Source organism: Danio rerio, chromosome 16, assembly GCF_049306965.1.
Source record: "Danio rerio strain Tuebingen ecotype United States chromosome 16, GRCz12tu, whole genome shotgun sequence".
Taxonomy (NCBI): domain Eukaryota; kingdom Metazoa; phylum Chordata; class Actinopteri; order Cypriniformes; family Danionidae; genus Danio; species Danio rerio.
In genome coordinates, this window is record NC_133191.1 from 12,670,706 (window position 1) to 12,692,074 (window position 21,369).

The window sequence follows — 21,369 nt, forward strand, 5'->3', positions numbered from 1 at the left end:
CATCATTTTAGGGTCAATATTATTAGCCCCTTTAAGCTATATTTTATCTTGATAATCTACAGAACAAACCATCTTTATACAATAACTTGCCTAACCCTAACCTGCCTAGTTATCCTAATTAACCTAGTTAAGCCTTTAAATGTCACTTTAAGCTGTATAGAAGTGTCTTGAAAAATATCTAGTATAATATTATTTACAGCCATCATGGCAAAGATAATATAAATCAATTATTAGAGATGAGATATTAAAACTATTATGTTTAGAAATGTGTTGAAAACATCTTCTCTCCGTTAAACAGAAATTGGGGAAAAAAGAAACAATAATAATTATTGAGGGGGGCTAATAATTATGACTTCAACTGTATACACACACACACACACACACACACACACACACACACACACACACACACACACACACACACACATATATATATATATATATATATATATATATATATATATATATATATATATATATATATATATATATATATATATATATATGTATATATATATATATATATATACATATACATACATATATTGCAAAATACTTTACAATATCTAAAATACATCTAAAAAGCTATATATATATATATATATATATATATATATATATATATATATATATATATATATATATATATATATATATATATATATATATATATATATATATATATATATAATGGGGTATATGCAAAAGGACTTCATTTTCAGTAAGCCAGCTTAAGCTCTCCCATGAGGCATCATGCCATTACAAAATCGCCACGTTTACGATATGGTTTCTATAGCAAAAATCGAAGATCTTTATTACCTGATTGATATTTTTTGCAGCGTCATTGATGTGATCCTGTGAAGAGATGATGGCAAACACAGAGGACCTCAAGGACATCACAAACAAAGAGATGATGCCATCCATTGAAGACTTTTAGAGGTTTCCATAATCCTGGACCAGGCTGTATCCTGAGGAGATGTTGTAGTGGTCATGGAGGAGTTGAGAGCATCAGACTGATTCCTGAAAGACACCAGTGAAAGCCGATTCTGACCCGCTGGTGACCTACACATGCCTGCAGCTTCTCTAAGACGTCCAGCATTCTCCAGCCTCCGGCGCCTAGGCTGCAGCTCTGCACAAGAAGTTTGGCCAGAGGGCAAATGGTTGTGCTCAACTGAACCTGGTTTCTCTCAAGGTTTTTCCTTCACTTTTATCAATTGATGAAGTTTGTTCCTCACCACTGTCGCCACTGGCTTGCTTGGTTTGGGACTTGTGGAGCTGCACATCGATGAATTTGCTCTTTAGTGTTTGGACTTCCAGCAGTGAAAATTAAACCACACTGAACTAAACTAAACTGATCTTAAACTCTGAGAACTGAACGGACACAACTGTGATTGGCAGTTTTTGGCCATTAGGATGACTGGTTTAACTTCACAATAACACTAATTAAGATTTTAGAACAATATTGGGAGTAGATTGAGGAGATAGAAAAAGGAAGAGAGGGTAATGAGAGAAAGCCTTTAAATATTTAGCATAGCCCTAGCCGAAGGATCCATATCACTCTTTTTCACTACCATCCACAAGAATCGCTTCCCAGGCTTCTTCTTCTTCAGCAAATACAAAATGCAGTAGGAAATGATTGACACAGTCTACTGTGAGAGTCAGACTCTTCATGCTGGACAGTTTGCTAAACACTCCAGTGATAGTTCATTTACAAAAGGATGGCTTGGTTGGGTGTGGAATTTCCTAGCTTGAAATCATCTCCCAGTCCATCCTCTGAATAGGAGTGAAGGAGAGGTGCAGCTGAAACTGCGAGGTGCCTTTTTACACCACACAGAGAACATTACATGAAGGATCCCACAATAGTCTAATCAATAATAATCAATTAAAATATATTCAAGTGTACAGATGTTTGTTCAACAAATTTCAGCGAGTTATAAAAATTATTAAATGTGTTCAATTGTTTTTCTAAAGCTATATGGACTGGAAAATGCAATGTCAAGATCCATTTCCATGAGCGTACGAACTATGAAGACAATATTTTGTGTACCATGAAGTGTACCATGTAGGTGCTCAGTGACAAAAGTAAGTGGGTGTGCACATTTTATTGCAACATATGGGTATTCATGTAACATATGGGTAGTTCACACATAATATGCACACAGGCTTTCTATCAGTAACCCATCAAGATTCATATGAAAGGTTATATTTTAATTCCTGCCACCATTCATCATTTATTCATTTACTTATTAGTGTAATTATTATTATTACTATCATTATTATTATTATTTTAATTTAATTTATAGCTTCACTGCTATACATTTTAGTGAAAAAAAAAACAATACAGTAAACATTTTTTTTAAAATTAAAAATAAACTTTAAGGGCCCTATCATACACCCAGCACAATAAGGCGCAAGACGTGTTTGGAAAGATTTGTTGCTATTTTCAGACCAGTGCAAACCAAATTTTTCATGTTTTGCACCACATTATTTAAATAGCAATTTTATTTGTGCCATTTTGTGGATTCATGAGTGTGCTGGTCTAGAAAGGAGGTGTGTTAAGGCGCAATGTTGGCACGTTGCTATTTTGATAAATGAAAATAGGCTGCAGCGCTGACCATCTAAAAGCTGGTCTAAATCCAGCACAGAGAGTGTTAGTTATGTGCCAATGTGGGTTCAAATGTTTACACATTGCTTAATACTCACAGGATGTATAGCAATACACAAATATCCATGAATCAAAAAATCCATGAATTAAAATGTTACAAAAATGTATATTTTCTACATAAATATAAAAACCACTGCCTCCATGCCTTCTTCAGTGGGCTTTTTTTAGTGTAATCATGACAATTTGCTTTTGTATAATGCTATCAGTAGCAGTATTATTTATTATATGCATATTTATATTTGTAAAAAAACAAAAAACAAAAAAAAACAAGCTTAGGTTTGTCCACTTGTTGGGTTTTGGAGATGTATGCATCACCATATGGGGCATAAGAATAAGATGTGTGTTTGGATAAACCTGTGTGTTTGACCACACATTATTATTATTGCTCATTTATTAATTTGCTGGAAATTAGAACTGAATTTAGAAATAGTTTAGAAACAAATCTTTGCGCCTAACAAACAAAATTAAATATGCAGACTAATGGATGTCTACAGTGGAGTGCGTACAACACTGTGTTCTTATTCACGAAAGTAAATGATTAAAGAGTAAAGAGAAAGTAAAGAGGCAAAATGGAGGAGGTTTGTTCTTTATCTTCGCGCTACAGATGATCTGTTTAACTGTTTTCTTGCTAGTTAAGCGTCCAGTTTTTCATGGCGTGACACGACTGACTCTTAAAGGGAATGGGAGATTAGACTCTGATTGGTTTAATTCACGTTATGCTCAAAACACAGTAGGGATGCAGCGATATGGATTTTTTGGCCGATAACGATAGCTGATAATTCCGATTACCGACTTGGAAGCCGTTAGCCGATATGTATAGGCCGATAATTATAAATATTTCAAAATGTTTTATTTTTATACAGTAAATTTCATAAAAAATTGTAACTGCTCTTATGAACTGAATAGTCTATACTCAAAGCAAAAAAGCTATAATTTCAAAATTGCAAAGTGATTATATAGACCTATATTCACGATTTCAAATAAATCAGCATGCAAAAAAAATAATTTTCTTCATAGCAAATTAACATGCAACTGACTGTTGCATAAAAATAATAGGTTAAATCACTAAACTGGATTTACTCAACAAGCAAGTTAAATATATTTTAAGTAAAATGAAAACAAAAGAGCTAAGCACTGAAACCAGCTCAAATGATCTTTAATATTAAGTTTACAGTGATGTCTGAAAAAGCCTTTTTTTAGGTGTTTTGACAGTTCAGAGCCACCGTACAAGCAAAAAGCTAGAGACAGAATATATTACTTTAGAAAATGCGGCATAAATTCATTCTATTTGGTGTTTTAGATTCTTCTGAACACATGTAGCTGCAGTGCTCGTCAATCAGACAACGCTTCTTTGTTCGTTCTTGCTGTCAATCGAGGGGAAAATGATCAATGAAAAGTTTATGATAAACTGCTGTGAGTTTCACTCAACTGCAGGTGCAGATTTGCCCTCGGAGTCACATTTCAATTGAACACCTGATCATTGAGCTCAGATGACTTTATGACAAATGCAGAGAGTAATATAAAGACAGAATGTGCGGCGAGTTGAGAGCCCGTATGCTGGATTTAGAGACCGGCGCACCTAGGCTCTCCCTCATTAATCTGTGAAGGCTGACAGATCAATGTGTGTGTGCGCACGTGCGGTGAAAGCTCTCACGCGTGCTCGTTATAATCAGTATGAATATTCCGATCAAATTGAATACAATCAACAACACATGGCAAGCAACGCGTTGATAATGACAAATAATCATATTAGATTACAAACAGCCCAACAAGTGGAGAGGGAGAGACAGAAAAAAGGAGCGTTTTTATTTTTTGCAATGAGACGTTTTCAGTGATGTTCCCTCTTTGATGACTGATTTTGTTGTACCACACGGAGAGTGATAAATGATTGGGCCAAATTACATGTGTCCTCATTCGTTCACCGTCTGCAACTAAAAGAGAAGGGAGTTCACCCCGAAACTAATATTATTCGGCCCTGGAGTAATAAATGAATCTCCCCTGCTATCTCTAACACAACAAAGAGACAGAGCAGGAAAGGTTTACACATGTAATATTTTTTCCTGAGGCGATTTAAAGCAAAATACACAATGACACTCAATCAAACATATCTCCAATGATAAGGAACATAGTTACTTAATGAGTTATTCTTCTACCACTGCTATGCCGATGATACCCAGCTATACCTCTCTTTTCATCCTGATGATCCCTCGGTTCCAGCTCGCATCTCAGCCTGCCTGTTGGATATTTCACACTGGATGAAAGATCATCATCTTCAGCTGAACCTCGCAAAAACGGAAATGCTTGTAGTTTCTGCCAACTCGACTCTACACCATAACTTTTCAATCCAGATGGATGGGGCAAACATTACTGCATCCAAAATGGTGAAAAGCCTTGGAGTAACGATTGATGACCAACTAAACTTCTCTGACCACATTTCTAGAACTGCTCGATCGTGCAGATTCGCACTCTATAACATCAGAAAGATCTGACCCTTCTTATCTGAACATGCAGCTCAACTCCTTATTCAAGCTCTTGTTCTCTCCAAACTAGATTACTGCAACTCTCTACTAGCTGGGCTTCCAGCTAACTCCATCAAGCCTCTTTAACTGCTCCAGAATGCAGCAGCACGAGTGGTCTTCAATGAACCTAAACGAGCACATGTCACTCCGCTGCTAGTCCGTTTGCACTGGCTGCCAGTTGCTGCTCGCATCAAATTCAAAGCTCTGATGTTTGCCTACAAAGTGACTTCTGGCCTTGCTCTTTCTTATCTGCTCTCACTTCTGCAGATCTATGTGCCCTCCAGAAACTTGCGTTCTGTGAATGAACGTCGCCTCGTGGTTCCATCCCAAAGAGGGAAGAAATCACTTTCGCTCACGCTCACGCTCAATCTGCCTAGTTGGTGGAATGAACTCCCTAACTGCATCAGAACAGCAGAGTCACTCGCTACTTTCAAGAAACGACTAAAAACTCAACTATTTAGTCTCCACTTCACTTCCTAATCTGCAATTGCCTCTCTGAATATCACACTAACTGTACCCAAAAAAAAAAAAAAAAAATACTAATACTACTAATACTTGCCTTCTTAGACTTTACAGACCTGAAACTTGCCTATAGCACTTATTCTTTGTTGCTCTTAGTTGTGTAAATTGCTTCCTTGTCCTCATTTGTAAGTTGCTTTGGATAAAAGCGTCTGCTAAATGACTAAATGTAAATGTAAATGTAACGGACAGCAATACCTCATGAAGAAAGGACGGACTTTGAAGGAATAAACAGTGTGAGGAGAGATCCATTATTGTGCGCTGGACAAATTCCACCCCAGGTGTGCGGCTGGCAGGTCTGTACAATTACGTAATTTATCGGCTTAAAGATATCGGCCTAATTTAGACATCAGAATGATAACGATAATCTTAAAAATAGCATTTATCAGCCGATAAAGATATGGCCGACGATATATGCATCCCTAAAACACACCCATAACTCATTAAAAGAATAAGCACAACCCTGTTAGACCATGCGCCGTGGTGCAAATAGTATTTTTCCATCCTTAAAATAGCAAAAGTGGATTCGGAGATGCTCTTATTTTTTGCGCCATGAGCTTTAGAATTCACACCTAGATCATTAAATTAGAGCCCTAAATGTAAAAAAAACGAAACTTTATTTTGACAATGTAAAAAAGGTACTGTCACTTTTGGTCAACCACTTTAGAAACCTAATGCGTTATTCACCCTTTAAGTATATTATACTGTCCATGGGCAAAAATATTTTCTAAAATCAATTCAATTTAAAACATTTTAATGTCCGTTTTGTTTTCCAGTAAAAAACAATGAAGGATGCAGATATACAGAGAGACTAGATTAGGTATTTGTAAGTATTTTATGTAAGTATTTTGTACAATGTATTTTGTACCCAATCACCTCCCACACACACACATATGATTTATGATGAGTTCTGGCATTATGTATTTTATAGTGTACAAAACACTTATTACATGGCCCTACCCCACCTCACCCCTAAACCCAACCCTTACAGGAAACCTTTGGCAAATTCTGAATGTCGAAAGTCTGATTTTAAAGAGTATTGAATTACAAGGACACAAGGCATGCCCTCTTAAACCATCTTAATAGTGCACAACTAGGTCACACCCATATCATCATTACACAATCTGTGTCCCTGTAATCCATGTAAACAAGCACATACACAAACACAAAACTTGAAGAAAGCTGGAAACCAACTATTCACTTTCGTGTTTGTTTTTCCTACTATAGAAGTAAATGGTTTCAGGTTTTCAGATTTCTTCAGAATATTTTCTTTTGTGTTTATCAGACCAAAAATAAGCTACTTTAGCCTGACAAAAGGTTTGATTTTTTGGCTAAACCTTTCATTTATAGCCTCAGTACATATGCATCCTTCAATACGAAATAATTAGCAAATATAACAAGCAGGAATGACTTCAAACTATATCAGCTTTCTCTGAAAATACTTCGGCTTTGTGTGAATTTCGTATTCATTACCCCTATCAGATCATACTGAGAATCTCATCCACTTCCTGGTAAAGCTGACGCTCGCTGATCTCCGTCTGATATGCAGCATTTTGCTGACTTTGTGCTGTTTATGGTAAACAAGAACCACATCTCAGCAACTTGATGAGTACATGGAATGGACGATAACAAATTCAGTAGTCATTGTTAAACAAAATCATATATATTTTACAAATCTGGACAGCAGTGGAACAGTGGTGAACGACTGTACAGTCAAACTGATTCAACAACAAAACCTTTCAATCAAACACTCCCTTTTTACAGAGGAATTCACTCACACACTTCGATTCACTTCAGCAGCACTAAAACAAACAGTTTCACTCGTACTGTAAATCTGTCACACACGCGCACACACACAATATTTACAGAAGGAGCACATCTCTCTTTCTTTCACTTCAGTCGGTGATTGTATAGTCACAGTTACTGCAACAGCTACTTCACGATGCTCATATATTACAGTGCGATCAATGCTACATCATAGGAGGGCTGTGGAAAACACTGGGACGGGTGAAGGGAAACGGGCTCGCAGCCGCACCCATGTGCTTTCGTGTGTGTAATATATGGTCACAGGTGAGATGATGAACGTCACTGGTCAGAGGAGAACTACCATGGTGGTAGTGTGTGATTGATACTCGCAAACACAAGAACTTTGCTGTCAGTTTCTCCGAAGAACGCTGCGTTGCATGATTTTGTTTTACATCTATACATGTATCATAGAGTGCCAATGTATTTTTTCATATTAGATACTTTATTTTTGTCTTGCTTTCCAGTAAAAATATCACCCATAAAACAACAACAACAACAAATTACTCCGATATTAAAACATCATAATATTTTTATTGTTATTTTTAAGAATTTTAAAGATCACTGCTGCGCCGTTAAATTGATCGGACTGACCGAATTATTAGTTTTACAGACTCGTAATGTTAAGCAATAATTCTGCTCTGATTACAACATTATCAAAGCTTGTCCCAACAGTCCTGAAGGTGGCGCTACAGCAATCAAATGTCAAATTTGCGCAACACAGGCTCATTGGAAATACGTGTTTCAGCCTCAATTTGAACAAATACCTCGGGTAAACTGTAGTTTCTAGGTAAAATTACCACTACGGCGAAAGAAAAAACAGACAACTTTTGTTTTTTTTCACGCTAAAGATAGCTATAAGGACATATTATCGATGAATAAAATATAATTTTCATGCATTTCTTTATACAACACCAACGAAAAAACGAGAGAAAAAAAGAAGACAAAGTTAATGTGAAATGAAGGTGAAAATGACAAAAGCACACTTTTCTCTTACGTTTGCTTTTGAAAACACTATTGGTTGGGTTTAAGGAAGGATTAAGGATATTCACTCTCTTGGTGATCTGTACAACAAACCATGCCTTCTTGTAGACATGTAGAAGAAGGATTTGTATCTCAAATATACAACAAAACATAAAGAAACATATTACAGATTTGTAAAAATGTAAACAGCTCCCTCTAGTGGATTTTTAATCTGAAACGTGGAACAAAACGTACCATGTGCAATGTATTTTAGGTCTTGCAAAAACTGTAGGTTGAGGCATGTATTTCCAATGATCCTGGTTCTAATATACTTTAGCAAACTAGTTCAAAGTTTTTTACTTGTTTGGAACTAAACCAGTGCAGTAAGACTTATGTAAATAAATAAAAATAAACTATTTTCTGAAAGTCAAAAAAAAATATAGCTCTTCAACAAAATGACATATTTTCACTAGACTTGGAACTATATAAACTTGGAAACAGATGGGCTCAATGTGAGCAGATCAAATGGAGAGTTTGGTCACTTGGTGGCGCTTTAACAGACCAAATAAAAAACGCGTGAAAAATCAACATAGGCTCATTCTGAAAACATAACCCTATATACATATCTGGAGATGTTTAATTATGTAGCCAGAAGTATGTATGGCTGCATTTCATCTTTAAAACGAATGCTAGAAGGTAGTATGACACGTTCCTTTTCAGCTTACCAGCTGATCGCTTACCTCCGAGTGGGCAGCTGTTACCAGTCCACTATCTTGCCATGTACGTCAGCGGACTTTAGACGCAGAGAGGAGTTAACCACAACAATGGGGTTCGAGTCCAGCAAAGAACAGTTTCAGAAATAGGGTAAGAAAAACAGAAGCCAAAAAATAAAATAAACAAGTAAATAACAGGGGGAGAATAGTAGAATCTGAAAATGCAGTAAAAATCAGGCGAGGGCTTTTGTGTTTCAGGATTGCTTCTTAAAACTCTTAGTTGAGTTTAGGGAATTGGGTGGACGGGTCCAGACATGTGCACAGACAGGGCTCAACCTGTGCAGTGCACATGCCTTTTTTTTTTGGATAAAAAGTGCCCTTCAAAAATGAACTAAAGGGCCCCTTGGTCTTCAGTTCGCGACTGTTAATCATACCTGCCAAGACTCCCATTTTTACTGGGAGTCTCCCATATTTTAGACTCATCTTCCGCCGCCCTCCCGTTTTGTTTTTTCTCCTGGAAAACTCCCTTAATTTCAACCATACCACCCTCCTGGTCCTCAGCATTTTGGTACGGTATGTGAAACCCCTGGGTCGCCAACAATGGTATAGGATACGATTGCAGCGGCCGCCCAAATCATACATCATAGTAGTTACTAACACCACAGTACACAGTACCTAGTTCTCAACAGTCAACAGTGTTATTCTGACACCTCACTCCCAAACCAAACCCTCAGGTATCCCATATTTTCATGGATTAATGTTGGCAGGTATGCCATCAACCAGTCCACCCCCCACCTCATGTTTTTCAGATCACGATCTCTCCACCCCACTCCCCCACTTTCCTTTTTTATCAGCACATGCCCCTTGGAAAGTCTCTGGGTGGGTCAATCTGTGATTTTTGAAAACACTATTAGTTGGGTTTAGGGAAGGAGGAGAGAGAATGAGTCATTCAGTCAATCAGACAGTCAGTCAACAGCGGCCTCTGGTGGGTTTACGAGAGAACAGCAGGTGTAAATGGCACTCGCGAGGAAAATTTGAGATCTCAAAAAGCATATGCATCGGCCTCTGGTGTATTCGCAACAACACAAACTGCAAAAAAAAAAAAAAAAAAAAAAAAAAAAAAAATTTTACCTCCTGGGATGTATTTGAAAATCTCCAGAAATGTATATAGCAATACGTTTTCATAATGAGCCTGGGTTGTGAAAACTACATAAATGTTAGTCCAATTTACTTGAAATTAGACACTGTCTAGGAGAGCAGTGGCAAATTTTAAAAAACATGGCTATCCCTGGCCAATGAAACTTGCCACATATAATTCTTAAAAACGCTACAGTTTGAAAAGAGCAATAACGTTATGGTAATTGGGCCATATGTTGCGATTTTATAGCAAGCTAATTAAAGGGGATTGAAAATGATCTGTATTGGCAATAATCAGTGATTTAGGTGGTTATAGCTTTGCTAAATAATAAATAATGCATTTTTCCATATATTTGAACTTCTTTCCAAAATAAACAAAATAATCTTACTGAAGCACTACTTTTGAAAGGAATATTTAAAAAAAATGAATAACACTATTAACACTTGATACATTGTTTAGATATTTTTCCTGGAAAACATGGCAAAATACCGATTAGAAACATTATTTTGGAGCAGTGTTCTCATGGGGTTTTCAGTTTATCAACTAATAAGAGTACAACTTGGATGTTCAAAAATCAAACATCTAGTGCCCTCGACCACGAGTGCCAGCAAAGACATAACAGTCAATCTCTGTCTATTTAAAGTCTCTGATTGTCCTTGCAACTGATTGTAAAGGAGCTTTCTTGTGTGTTCTTAAGGCGCAAGTTCATACTGAATGGCATCAAGTAATGAACTGAGAATCAAGAAAGTGAGAGGTAGTGCGACACTGAACGAGGGACTAAAAGTTAAAGAAGAATAAGGAAGACAAACGGTTGAGGGTGGGGGCGGATGGGCCAGTAAAGTCAGAACGAAACTCTTCTTCTTTTTTTCACTCAAGGCTCCGCTTGTCGTCCTCGTCTCTATTCCAGTGTTCTTGTGGGATGTCCCAGCATGCACCGCTGTGAGAAACATCAAACCTCCACATGTCCCTGAGTGAGGTGTGTCCTGAGCTGTTTAGCTGCGTTTACGATCTTGCGCTGATGACCGAGCAGATTCACTCCCAGAGCCTGAACGTCCCTAAGAGAAAAACAAAAACAGCAGATTCACAACACTCACATGCTGCTGCATTAATCTGCTAGTTTTGCTTTAATGTTTTGATTCAGTACTATTTAAAATTATTGAAGCTGTGTATAGAGTTGAAGTCAGAATTATTAGCACCCCTGCTTGTCCCCCCCCTAATTTCTGTTTAACAGAGAAGTTTTTTCAACACATTTCTAAACATAATAGTTTTAATAACTCATTAACTAATAACTGATTTGTTTTATTTTTACCATAATGACAGCAAATAACATTTTACTAGATATTTTTAAGACACTTCTATACAGCTTAAAGTGACATTTAAAGGCTTAACTAGGTTAATTAGGTTAATTCGGCAGGTTAGGGTAATTAGGCAAGTTATTATATAACAATGATTTGTTCTGTAGACAATTGAAAAACAATTAGCTTAAAGGGGCTAAAATGGCTTTTAAAAAATTAAAAACTGCTTTTTTTCTAGCCAAAATAAAACAAATAAGCCTTTCTCCAGAAGAAAAAAATATTATCAGACATACTGTGAACATTTTCTTGCTCTGTTAAACTTAATTTGGGAAATATAAAAAAAGGGGGGGTGGGGGGGGGGGGGGTAATCAAAAGGGGGGCTTAAAATTCTGACTTCAACTGTATATCAAGTTAAGTATCAAGATAAATTAATTAATATAAAAATACCGAAATTGCTGTTACACTATTACTTATTTTTAAATAGTTTGAAATGTATTTTGTTATAAGACTTTCTATTAATAAACATCCTAAATATCTTTTTTAAAAATCCACATATTAACAGCTAATACATTTACATCAAGACAATTTTTGGCAACACTATAATATCTAACACATGAACTAACAAACAACAGTAATAGTAATTATAGTAACAGTATAGTAACTAAAAATATTATAAAGTATAGAAAGTACAGTAATTATTCATATAGATATAATAATCAATTTGTTAATCACAGTAATAACAAAAAACATGATCACTGTTACATATTGTTAGCTCAGGTTCATTAAATAATATTGAAATAAATATTACTAGATACTATAATGTTAACAGTTGAAACCTGGTAGCTTGTGGTCTGACTAGTTTTTTTCTTCACTTGTTTATCAAAACAATGATGTCAGTGATGAAATAGGAGACGTGATGTGAGAAGGAAAACAAAGAAAATGTCAAAGGATGTGTGCAAATAGGACTTAATTGTGTCAAAGTGTGGAGCCTAAAATGCTTGTAGCAAAATTAGCCTTTTAGATTTGCCAGTTTAATAAAAAAAAAATGTTACAAATCTGAACTCTTCTAAGCGCAATGCTGAAAATAACACAGAGGTGGGAAATTGAATTTGTTTCAGAAAGAAAACTAAGACGAAGAAAAATAAAATTCCCTCATTATATGTGTATGCTGGATTTTAAGTGGACAAGCCATTGGCCATGTTGGAATTGTCAAAGATTCATGACATTGCAAAGTTTTATTGTAAAACCACCTATTTAAATTCCCAAAGAAAATGGATTACCTTTTGCGAATATTGTAAGTGTAAGCTTTTGTTGTTTTATTAAAAAAAAACTCAATGATAAATATTTGTAACCTATGGCATTATTATATGATTTCTGCTAATGCCTTTGCCTTCCTGCATGTTAGTGCAATAGTATTAGTAATTACTATGGTTGCAGACACACAGTTAAACCTGTTCTCATGTGTATATATTAATGTAAACTAATGTAAAACTGTGGTCCAGAGCGCATTATCAAATTGGTAAGGCCATTTCAGTAAACGGGGGCTTCAGTTTATAGTTTAGATTCTCTGCCTGAACCCAGACTTGACCCGACACAACCTGACCCGCGAGCTGGGTCAGGCCGATATTTCCTGCCACTACTGTATCTTCGGGAGAGGTCATGATCAAGCATTTGTGTTTTTTTGTTTTCCTTTTTAGTCATTAATAAGCCTAATTGGGTGGAGAGCTATGCCATATTTAGAAATATTATACAAATATTTTAGCAAAGTTGTTCTAAGCAACATGTGTAGATCTACAAATGTGCAAAATTTAAACGCAATGTCATGCGCAGCAACGATCTAGCTCCTGCGACAGCGTCTCCTCCACTGGCACACATAACACCGGGCCTGCTGTGCTGTATCGTGTATAGTTAAAGTGCAACATGGAGCTTGAAAACATACAGAAAAAAATTTAAATGGGAGAAATAACTTTGAGCAAGTTTAGAGGAAAGTCGGAGGTATGGAACCATTTTCAACAAGTCGATGGCAGAGACAACATACAGTTGAAGTCAGAATTTCTTAGCGCCCATTTTGGATTTTCTTTTCTTTTTCAAAAAATTCCCAAATGATGTTTAACAGAGCAAGGAAGTTTTCATAGTATGTCTAAAAATATTTTTTTCTTCTGGAGAAAGTTTTATTTGTTTTATTTCGGCTGGAATAAAAGCAGTTTTTTAAATTTTAAACACGTTTTTAAGGTTAAAACTATTAGCCCCTTTAAGTTACTTTTTTTCGATAGTCTACAAAACCATTGTACATCATTGTACAATAACTTGCCTAATTACCCTAACCTGCCTAGTTACCCTAATTAACCTAGTTAAGCATTTAAACGTCGCTTTAAGCTGTATAGAAGTGTCTTAAAAAATATTTTGTGAAACATTATTTACTGTCATCATGGGAATAAATGAGTTATTAGAGAGTATTTATTAAAACTATTGTTTAGAAATGTGTTGAAAAAAAAATTCTCTCCGTTATACAGAAATTGGGTAAAAAAATAAACAGGGGAGCTAATAATTTTGACTTCAACTGTATGTGTCAGCTTTGTAAAATGCATGAAGTGCCACACATTTCATTCATGTTGTCCCAACACAAGTTAATCTAACACTTTTAACAAATTTAAGTAGATTGAACATAAAAAATTAAGTAATCCCAATGAAATCTCAAGTTTGTTGTTTCAGCTTATTTTAAATAAGTAGTTTGAATGAGCAAAGAAAATATACATTTTTTAAGTGTAAAATAGCAATAAAATGCAATAGTATATGGTTGCAGCCTTTATGATGCAAGCAGAGATTGCATCTCTCAGCAATGCAATGCAAGACGCAATGCACTCAATGGAGCTAGTGACAAAACTGTGACGGGTAGGGTTAGGGGTGGGGTTAGGTGAGCCCATTAAAAAGCACTGCATGCAGCTCAGATTAAATCTGCACCCTCTCTAAAAACAGGGATTTCCATGGTGAACAAACACATGAAGCAGGCTCGCCACAGCAATAAGGATCAGAACTGAGAACGTCTATTATAAATGGCATATTAAAAATAGTCTGGTTTAAATCTGGCTCGGGCTCACAATTACAGTTAATGTGTCGGACTGGGTCAGCATTGTACACAGGGTGCAAGGGCTTGGGTAGGGTCAGGTTTATTTTTTAGGGCCCGGTCTAAGCTCTACTTTAGTTACACACTCAAAAAATTACTTTTGCTGTTTGTTCAAACTGCTTATTTAAATTTAGCCGAAGCAACACAATTTACTTAATAGTTTTATGTTCAATTTAATTTTATATTCAATATTCAAAATATTTAAATTTAATGCGCTAACTTAATTCTTTCATGTTATCCCAAAATAATTTGATTGTGTGGAACCCAGCATCTTTTTCAGTGCATCATTACTTTTTAAAATGTTTTGAAAGTTCAATTGCTTTCCACTGGGGGGCGATCTTTGTAATTTTATAAAATCCACATTGATCCTGCTTCCCATGAATCACTGAACAGGTTTCATAGTTTTTACCTTATCTCAGATCAGTTTAACGAGTTTGTAGACTTTTAAATCAGTCATTTGTAAAATTTAAAAAGAAAATATTAGGAAATATTCTCTTGCTGTCCAATTTAGCAAAGCTCACAATAGAAGGCTGAAAATTTGATTATTTATTCAGTAATTTGATTTTGGCCTAGTCTCTATTTCAGGTGTTACCACAGTGGATTTAACTACCAACTATTCCATGTTTTACGCAGTGGATGCCCTTCCAGCTGCAACCCATTACTGGGGAACACCCTTACACTCGTACGTTCACACCTGCACTTATACACTAAGGCCGATTTACTTTATTCAATTCATCAACCTTCTTGCTGTAAGGCGATAGTGCTAACCACTGAACCACCACGCTGCCTTTGAAAATCAATTATGCAGACATTTGATATTTATAGAAATATGAAAATGAGTGTATAGATGATAATAGACATCTGGATAAGCTAAGTGCATTAAATAGGCTGTAGTTTTAATTTATTCAGTTGCAGTATGTTATAAAAAGTCCATTTTGTAGCATTTGTGCCGAGTATGAGGTGTTTAGAATGCTTCGAAACAGTAAACCAAATTGTGAATCATTTGGTTCAGTTGATTCAAAGGTTTATAAAAGCTTTCTTTCTTCCATCACTGGTGTTTTGGACTTACTGCATTGTGAGCATGCTGACGCTCTCCAGACTGTGGTACTGCGCTCTCTCAAACGCGTCCTTATAGCGGTCCATCTTCAAAACTGTCAGCCAATCACCGACTGTGTTTACTGATGACAGGTCAGTAGGGGTGGGGCTTAAGAGTGGCTGTGTGGGACTAAGAAAAATGGCAATATTTTAAAAGCTGAAACTAAGTGATGTCAGTTAATAAGATGATAGAAAACTTGTTTTGAGTATCTCACCGGCTGTGTTCGGCCTTTAGCGAGGCCGGGTGTCGAATGAGACGGTCGAGAGATGACAGGAGAGAGTCAAAGCCCGGCCGGTCCTGTCTGTCGGCCTGCCAGCACTGCAGCATGAGAGAGTGAAGAGCTGGAGGACATCCGTTCGGGGCAGGCAGACGATACTGATCCACCACTGCCTTCATCACCTACACAAACACAGATGACACACTTATACAAATGACCAGCTTTCCTTCACTGACCACCATTCATTTTGATCAGGTTTGTAGCAAACAACCAAACTTAGTGTACACATTATTGATGGCTTAAAGGTATAGTTTATGTTAAAAATGAAAATTTACAAGACATTTGATTACCATCGAGCAGTTCCAAAACTTTGAAAGTTTCTTTTTTTCTTGTAAACACAAAAGAAGATATTTTGAAGAATGTTAGAAACTGGTAACCATTGATATCAATAGCAGGAAAAAACAACTATTATGAAAGTCAGTCGTTACTGGTTTCAATGATTAATAAAATAATTTTTTGTGTTCAACAGAAGAAACTCAAGCAGCTTTATGATAAGTGAAGAAAGTAATGATAACATAATTTTAGGCTTTAGTGAACTATCATTTTAATGTATTTACTGTGTTCAAACTGGGCTCATTCGCATACTTTTATATAGCGTGCATCATCAATGAGATGTTTACTGAATATAATCTTTTAATGTCCCTGCAGTGACACGTTTTCTGGATGTTTTACCATACAGATGTTCACTGCAGTCACATGACTCAAAACTATGGGAAATCAAAACACTTTTGTAATTGTGTGAGAAAGAAATACAAAAAAAAAAGGAATAAACGAGTGATTAGGAGGAAAGGGGAACTTAAAAACAGAAGGAACTAAGCTTGAAGATTAAAAAAAAAATACTTATTTAAGTAAGATTTTATAAAAAGCTGTTCAGAAACTGCTGATCTACTGGATTTTTACACACAACCATCTCTAAGTTTACTGAAAATGCTCTGAAAAACAGAAAACATCCAGAGTGCTACATGTTGAGATCAGAGCAGAATGACCAGACTTCTAAAAAGACAACTGCAACTCAAATAAACACTTGTTACAATAAAGGACAAGAAGAGCATCTCTGAACACAAAAGACATTAAGGCCCAATCCCAATTCTATTTTTGTAGCCCTTCCCCTTGGCCCTTACAACCAAGGGTTAAGGGGAAGGGCTTAAAAATGTACCCCTAAGAATTGGGACACCACTACAGTACCTGCACTTGTCAACATACGTCCTCGCAATTTCTTGCTTCATATGAGATCAGACAATCGCGACTGCTGGAGTGATTCCAGTTGTGTATTTTTTGGTATTTATCTTCAGGAAATCACTGAAGGCATATATTATATTATCGTAATGATCTAATGTGGCAATAAGATCGTAATACTGTGCATTTAACACAGTGGTTATACTCATCAATGTAAACACAAAAACAGCAGTAACATTACAGCAGACACTGTAAAAACCCCATTGACAGCCACTAGACTTTTCAGACAGGGTATTCCAGTGCCATCGAGTGTCAGAATGTTGTGGGACTGCTGTACAGGAGTTATGATTTGGTATTATAGACTGCGAAATTTAGTAGTTTTTATTTTAGCGTTTTTTTTTTTAAAGCATGACGGTAAAACACAAACAAGGTTATGAATATATTAAAATGTGTTTGTTTGTTGTTAAAATTCGTAATAATGACAAAAAATACTAATTTGTGGATCTCCTTACTTCTGGGTGCAGCTGTTGCTGGGGCATTCTGGGAAATTTTTCTTACCCCTTGGTTTCAAGTGTGGTCCCGAAAAGTCTTCGTTTGAATGGGTGTATACCCCTTGCCCTTAGCCCTACGGCTTCAAGCTAAAGAGAATTGGGACACCACTACCCCTTCACAGGCACGCGCAAAACGAGGGGTAGGGGGGAAGGGTTAAGGGGTAGAGTTGGGATTGGGCCTAAACCTTAAAGCAGATAAGCTACAGCAGCAACAGAAGAGCACACCAGTGACACTAATGACAGTAAAACTGTGACAAACAGTGTGTGTAATTACATTTTACAGTATCTTTCTAATAAGAACTGTAGTTTAAAAATTTAAACACCAGCAATGCCAACATACAGTTTTTCGAGAATGTAGCAAGAAACAGCTAAAGTAGCTGTTCAAAAGCAAACCTTCCCACAGTTTTTCTTCTTCTGTTGTATCTTGCATGTACTGTTTGACATTTTGTGTTGTAGGTCAGTTTGTTACAACTGTTTTAAACATTTACAGATTGCAATGAATTACTTTAATATTTAAAGTTGCAAAGTGAGAAATATATTAGTCTCAATAATTTGTAGCAATCACTTAATTAAAAAGAATGACAAACACAGATATATTAACTAAAGTTTTCAACGCAATCTCATGGCAATTCGTAACTTTTTGATTTAGTGGCTAATTCGTATGAATTCGTACAATCTAATTCGTACAATTTAGTACAATTTGCTCATCCCCCAATGACGGTTGGGGTTAGGTGCCACGCCTCCTTTTTAAAATCGTACATTTTCGTACGAATGAACTCGTATGAATTATCCACTAAACTGACAAAACGTAAAATACTTACGTTTCCTCGTGAGATCAGGCTGAAAAATTATATAAAGTATAAGTTTATATTTGGACCAGCCTAATCACATGAGGAAACTTAACTGTTTTACATTTGGTCAATTCATACAAATTTATATGAGTGCCGTCGAATGAAAATGTACGATTTTAAAAAGAGGCGTGGCACCCAATTATAGGAATAAAAATGATCATATGCATTTGTTTATAAGGCAAAACATGTCTTTTTCTTTGATTAGATCAGGGCCTGGTGTGTGGACTTTGGGGGTTTTACAAAGTGGTCACATGTTGATTAATCAGTTTGAATAGGTGCGTTCGACATGAAGCTCAGCTGCAGCCGGTGATCAACGAGATTAGCCGAGCGCAGGCGGGGGCGGAGTTGAAAACGGAGCCGTCAAGACAGCTGGACACTTCGGGACTCAAAGTTGCTGCAGTCATGATGACCGATCACATGGCGTCATCATATTTTTTTGTTATTTTTATTTATAACAACAAAACATTTACAAATAAAACAGAATACAGTCTCTACAAACTGTAGTTCCTTTTTAAACAATAAGAGAGAATTATGAATAAAATATATAACAAATGCATGAGAGAAATAAGAGGAAATGAGAGGTTAATATAAACATAAAAACGAACAGGTCTATTAAATACAAAGCAATAAGCATAAATACTAGGAGTTAAACATCAACCTTTAGGCTAATACTTCTTGTTTGAATATGCTAAAAAAGGGTTTACATGTATGTACATTTATAGATATAAAAATTTCCAATGTAAAAAGCAAAACAAGGTGTTTTGATTAGGTCTTAATAAATGACATCATTTTGGATAATGAATGAATTTTCAAAAAAGCATTTTAATCCAAAAAGATTGTGTTGAAAAGAACAAAAGGTAAAATAAGTGAGCTATGTAGAAGTTTCCCAGAAAGAGCAGGTAGCCTTTAAACTGCTAGACAGAAAATAAAATATATATTTATATTATAATAATAATTTTATAATTATTTAATAAAATAGTTCTTTACTTTAATTTGTTAAGAGAGCTTTAAGGTGGCAGGATCAATGATGATGATTTTCTTATTTAAAGTCTGTAAGACTTATTTAGGTTATTCACTAAAATATACACTAAAATATATCATTTAAATCATTCATGAATGCAGTAAATAGTCTGTATAAAAAAGTTAAAAATAAACCTGTGCAAACAAGCTAACCTTTATAACCAGATTATTTAACAAAAGATGATACTGCAGTAAAATATTTGTAGTCTTTTAATAAGCAAGATGTGTACAGGATAGAGAGGGTGTGAAAAGTGAATTGTTTGTTTTGAAACTTTTGAATCTGAATTTGTCCAATTATAAACCCGAAATACACGTGTTTGTTGTCATGTGGTGAACTCGGCCAATCGTGTAATATCGGTGTCGTCATCAAAGCTCCTGCAGTCGCTCTTCAGAAGCTGCACGGTCTGAGTTTGCCGTCTGATCTCGGAGCACTTTCGCGGTACTTTGATGCCACATGTGACAGTCACGTGGCGTCGGCGCAGCATCAATCCGGACAAGATTTCTAACCAGAATGCACTGCTTTAAGACAGATTTCGATCGATCTGCGCAGCGCCGCATGAAGTCGAACGCACCTATTGTCTCAGCATTTGGGCTTTGGTCACATGGTCAATAAAGATAAAAATAGTTAGTCAAAGATTGCTTTGACTCTTTTCCTGCTTTGCACTTTCCTGCTCTGGCGTCTATCTTCTCTGACTCTACTGCTATCAGGCTTTCTTTGAGGCCTACTTAATCTCTTTGTCTCTCCTTCCTCCTGTCTGTCTTTCTACTTCTGGTAACTTTATTTTACACTTAAGCTGGGTACAACTATTATCATGTTTATTATTATTTAAATTTGTAATCATTTTATACAGTTATTTGTACTTAATTCAGTTGTAACCATAGAGAATTATTGCCAACAAATCACCTCATTATCAAGTATTTGTGGATTACTTTTGATTTAACATCAACACTTAATTGCTCCATATTACAATACAATTTAATCACGTAATAGCAACGCTCTCCCACATTTTTAGCTATTAATGCTGCCCTTATTTCAGTTTTTGGTATAATTTTGCCGAAGGATGGTTTGACCTGTACAGTTTTTTTGACCATCATACTGATAACTTTTCAGCAGAACTACAGTTTGAACCACTGTAGTTAAAACCTGTTCAATGCCCCAAAACAGACAATTAATTGCATAACAACAATTATTTCTTACAGACAATTAATCGCAACAGCCCTAATAATGTCAGAATGCAGGCAAATTTTGGAGGAAGGTTTTCACATTGTTGAACATTGTTGAGTATGCTACAAGAGCATAGATTCACTCTCAACATTGGTGGGGACAAACATCCCTAGAGCGCATTGCGCAAATTGTTTTTGTGCCATTTAAAAGATGAATTAAGTACTTAATAATATAAAATAAACACTTAATATTACAATTAATGAATCATGTTATATGCTAAGACAGTCAGCTTACATGATTTTACTGCAATCTGGCTTTGAGGTGGAGATTGGTATGAGTGTAGGGAAATTTAGAGAGGTGTGTGATACAGTTTAACTGTTTTATCCAGATAATTGTTTTTCATAATCATGGAGGCCAAAATCCAAACTGAATTTCCATTAATTGCACAGTCTTGGTTAATAGTATTATTATGAATTATTGTAAAAATCTTGACT

General features: G+C 35.9%; 1 protein-coding gene across 2 annotated transcripts in view; it reads right to left on the reverse strand.

Annotated features, from left to right (window-relative positions):
• Positions 1–7,344: 7,344 nt before the first annotated feature.
• Positions 7,345–21,369, reverse strand: part of ephb6 (eph receptor B6) — a 143,190-nt gene continuing 129,165 nt past the window's right edge. For both annotated transcript variants that reach the window (XM_073925915.1, XM_005173518.6), the window contains exons 17-19: positions 16,050–16,234; positions 15,809–15,964; positions 7,345–11,375 (exon numbers count right to left, since the gene is read on the reverse strand). In XM_073925915.1, the coding sequence (XP_073782016.1) occupies positions 11,270–11,375; positions 15,809–15,964; positions 16,050–16,234 (447 nt within the window). In that variant the 3' untranslated portion in view covers positions 7,345–11,269. The remainder of the gene's footprint in view (positions 11,376–15,808; positions 15,965–16,049; positions 16,235–21,369) is intronic.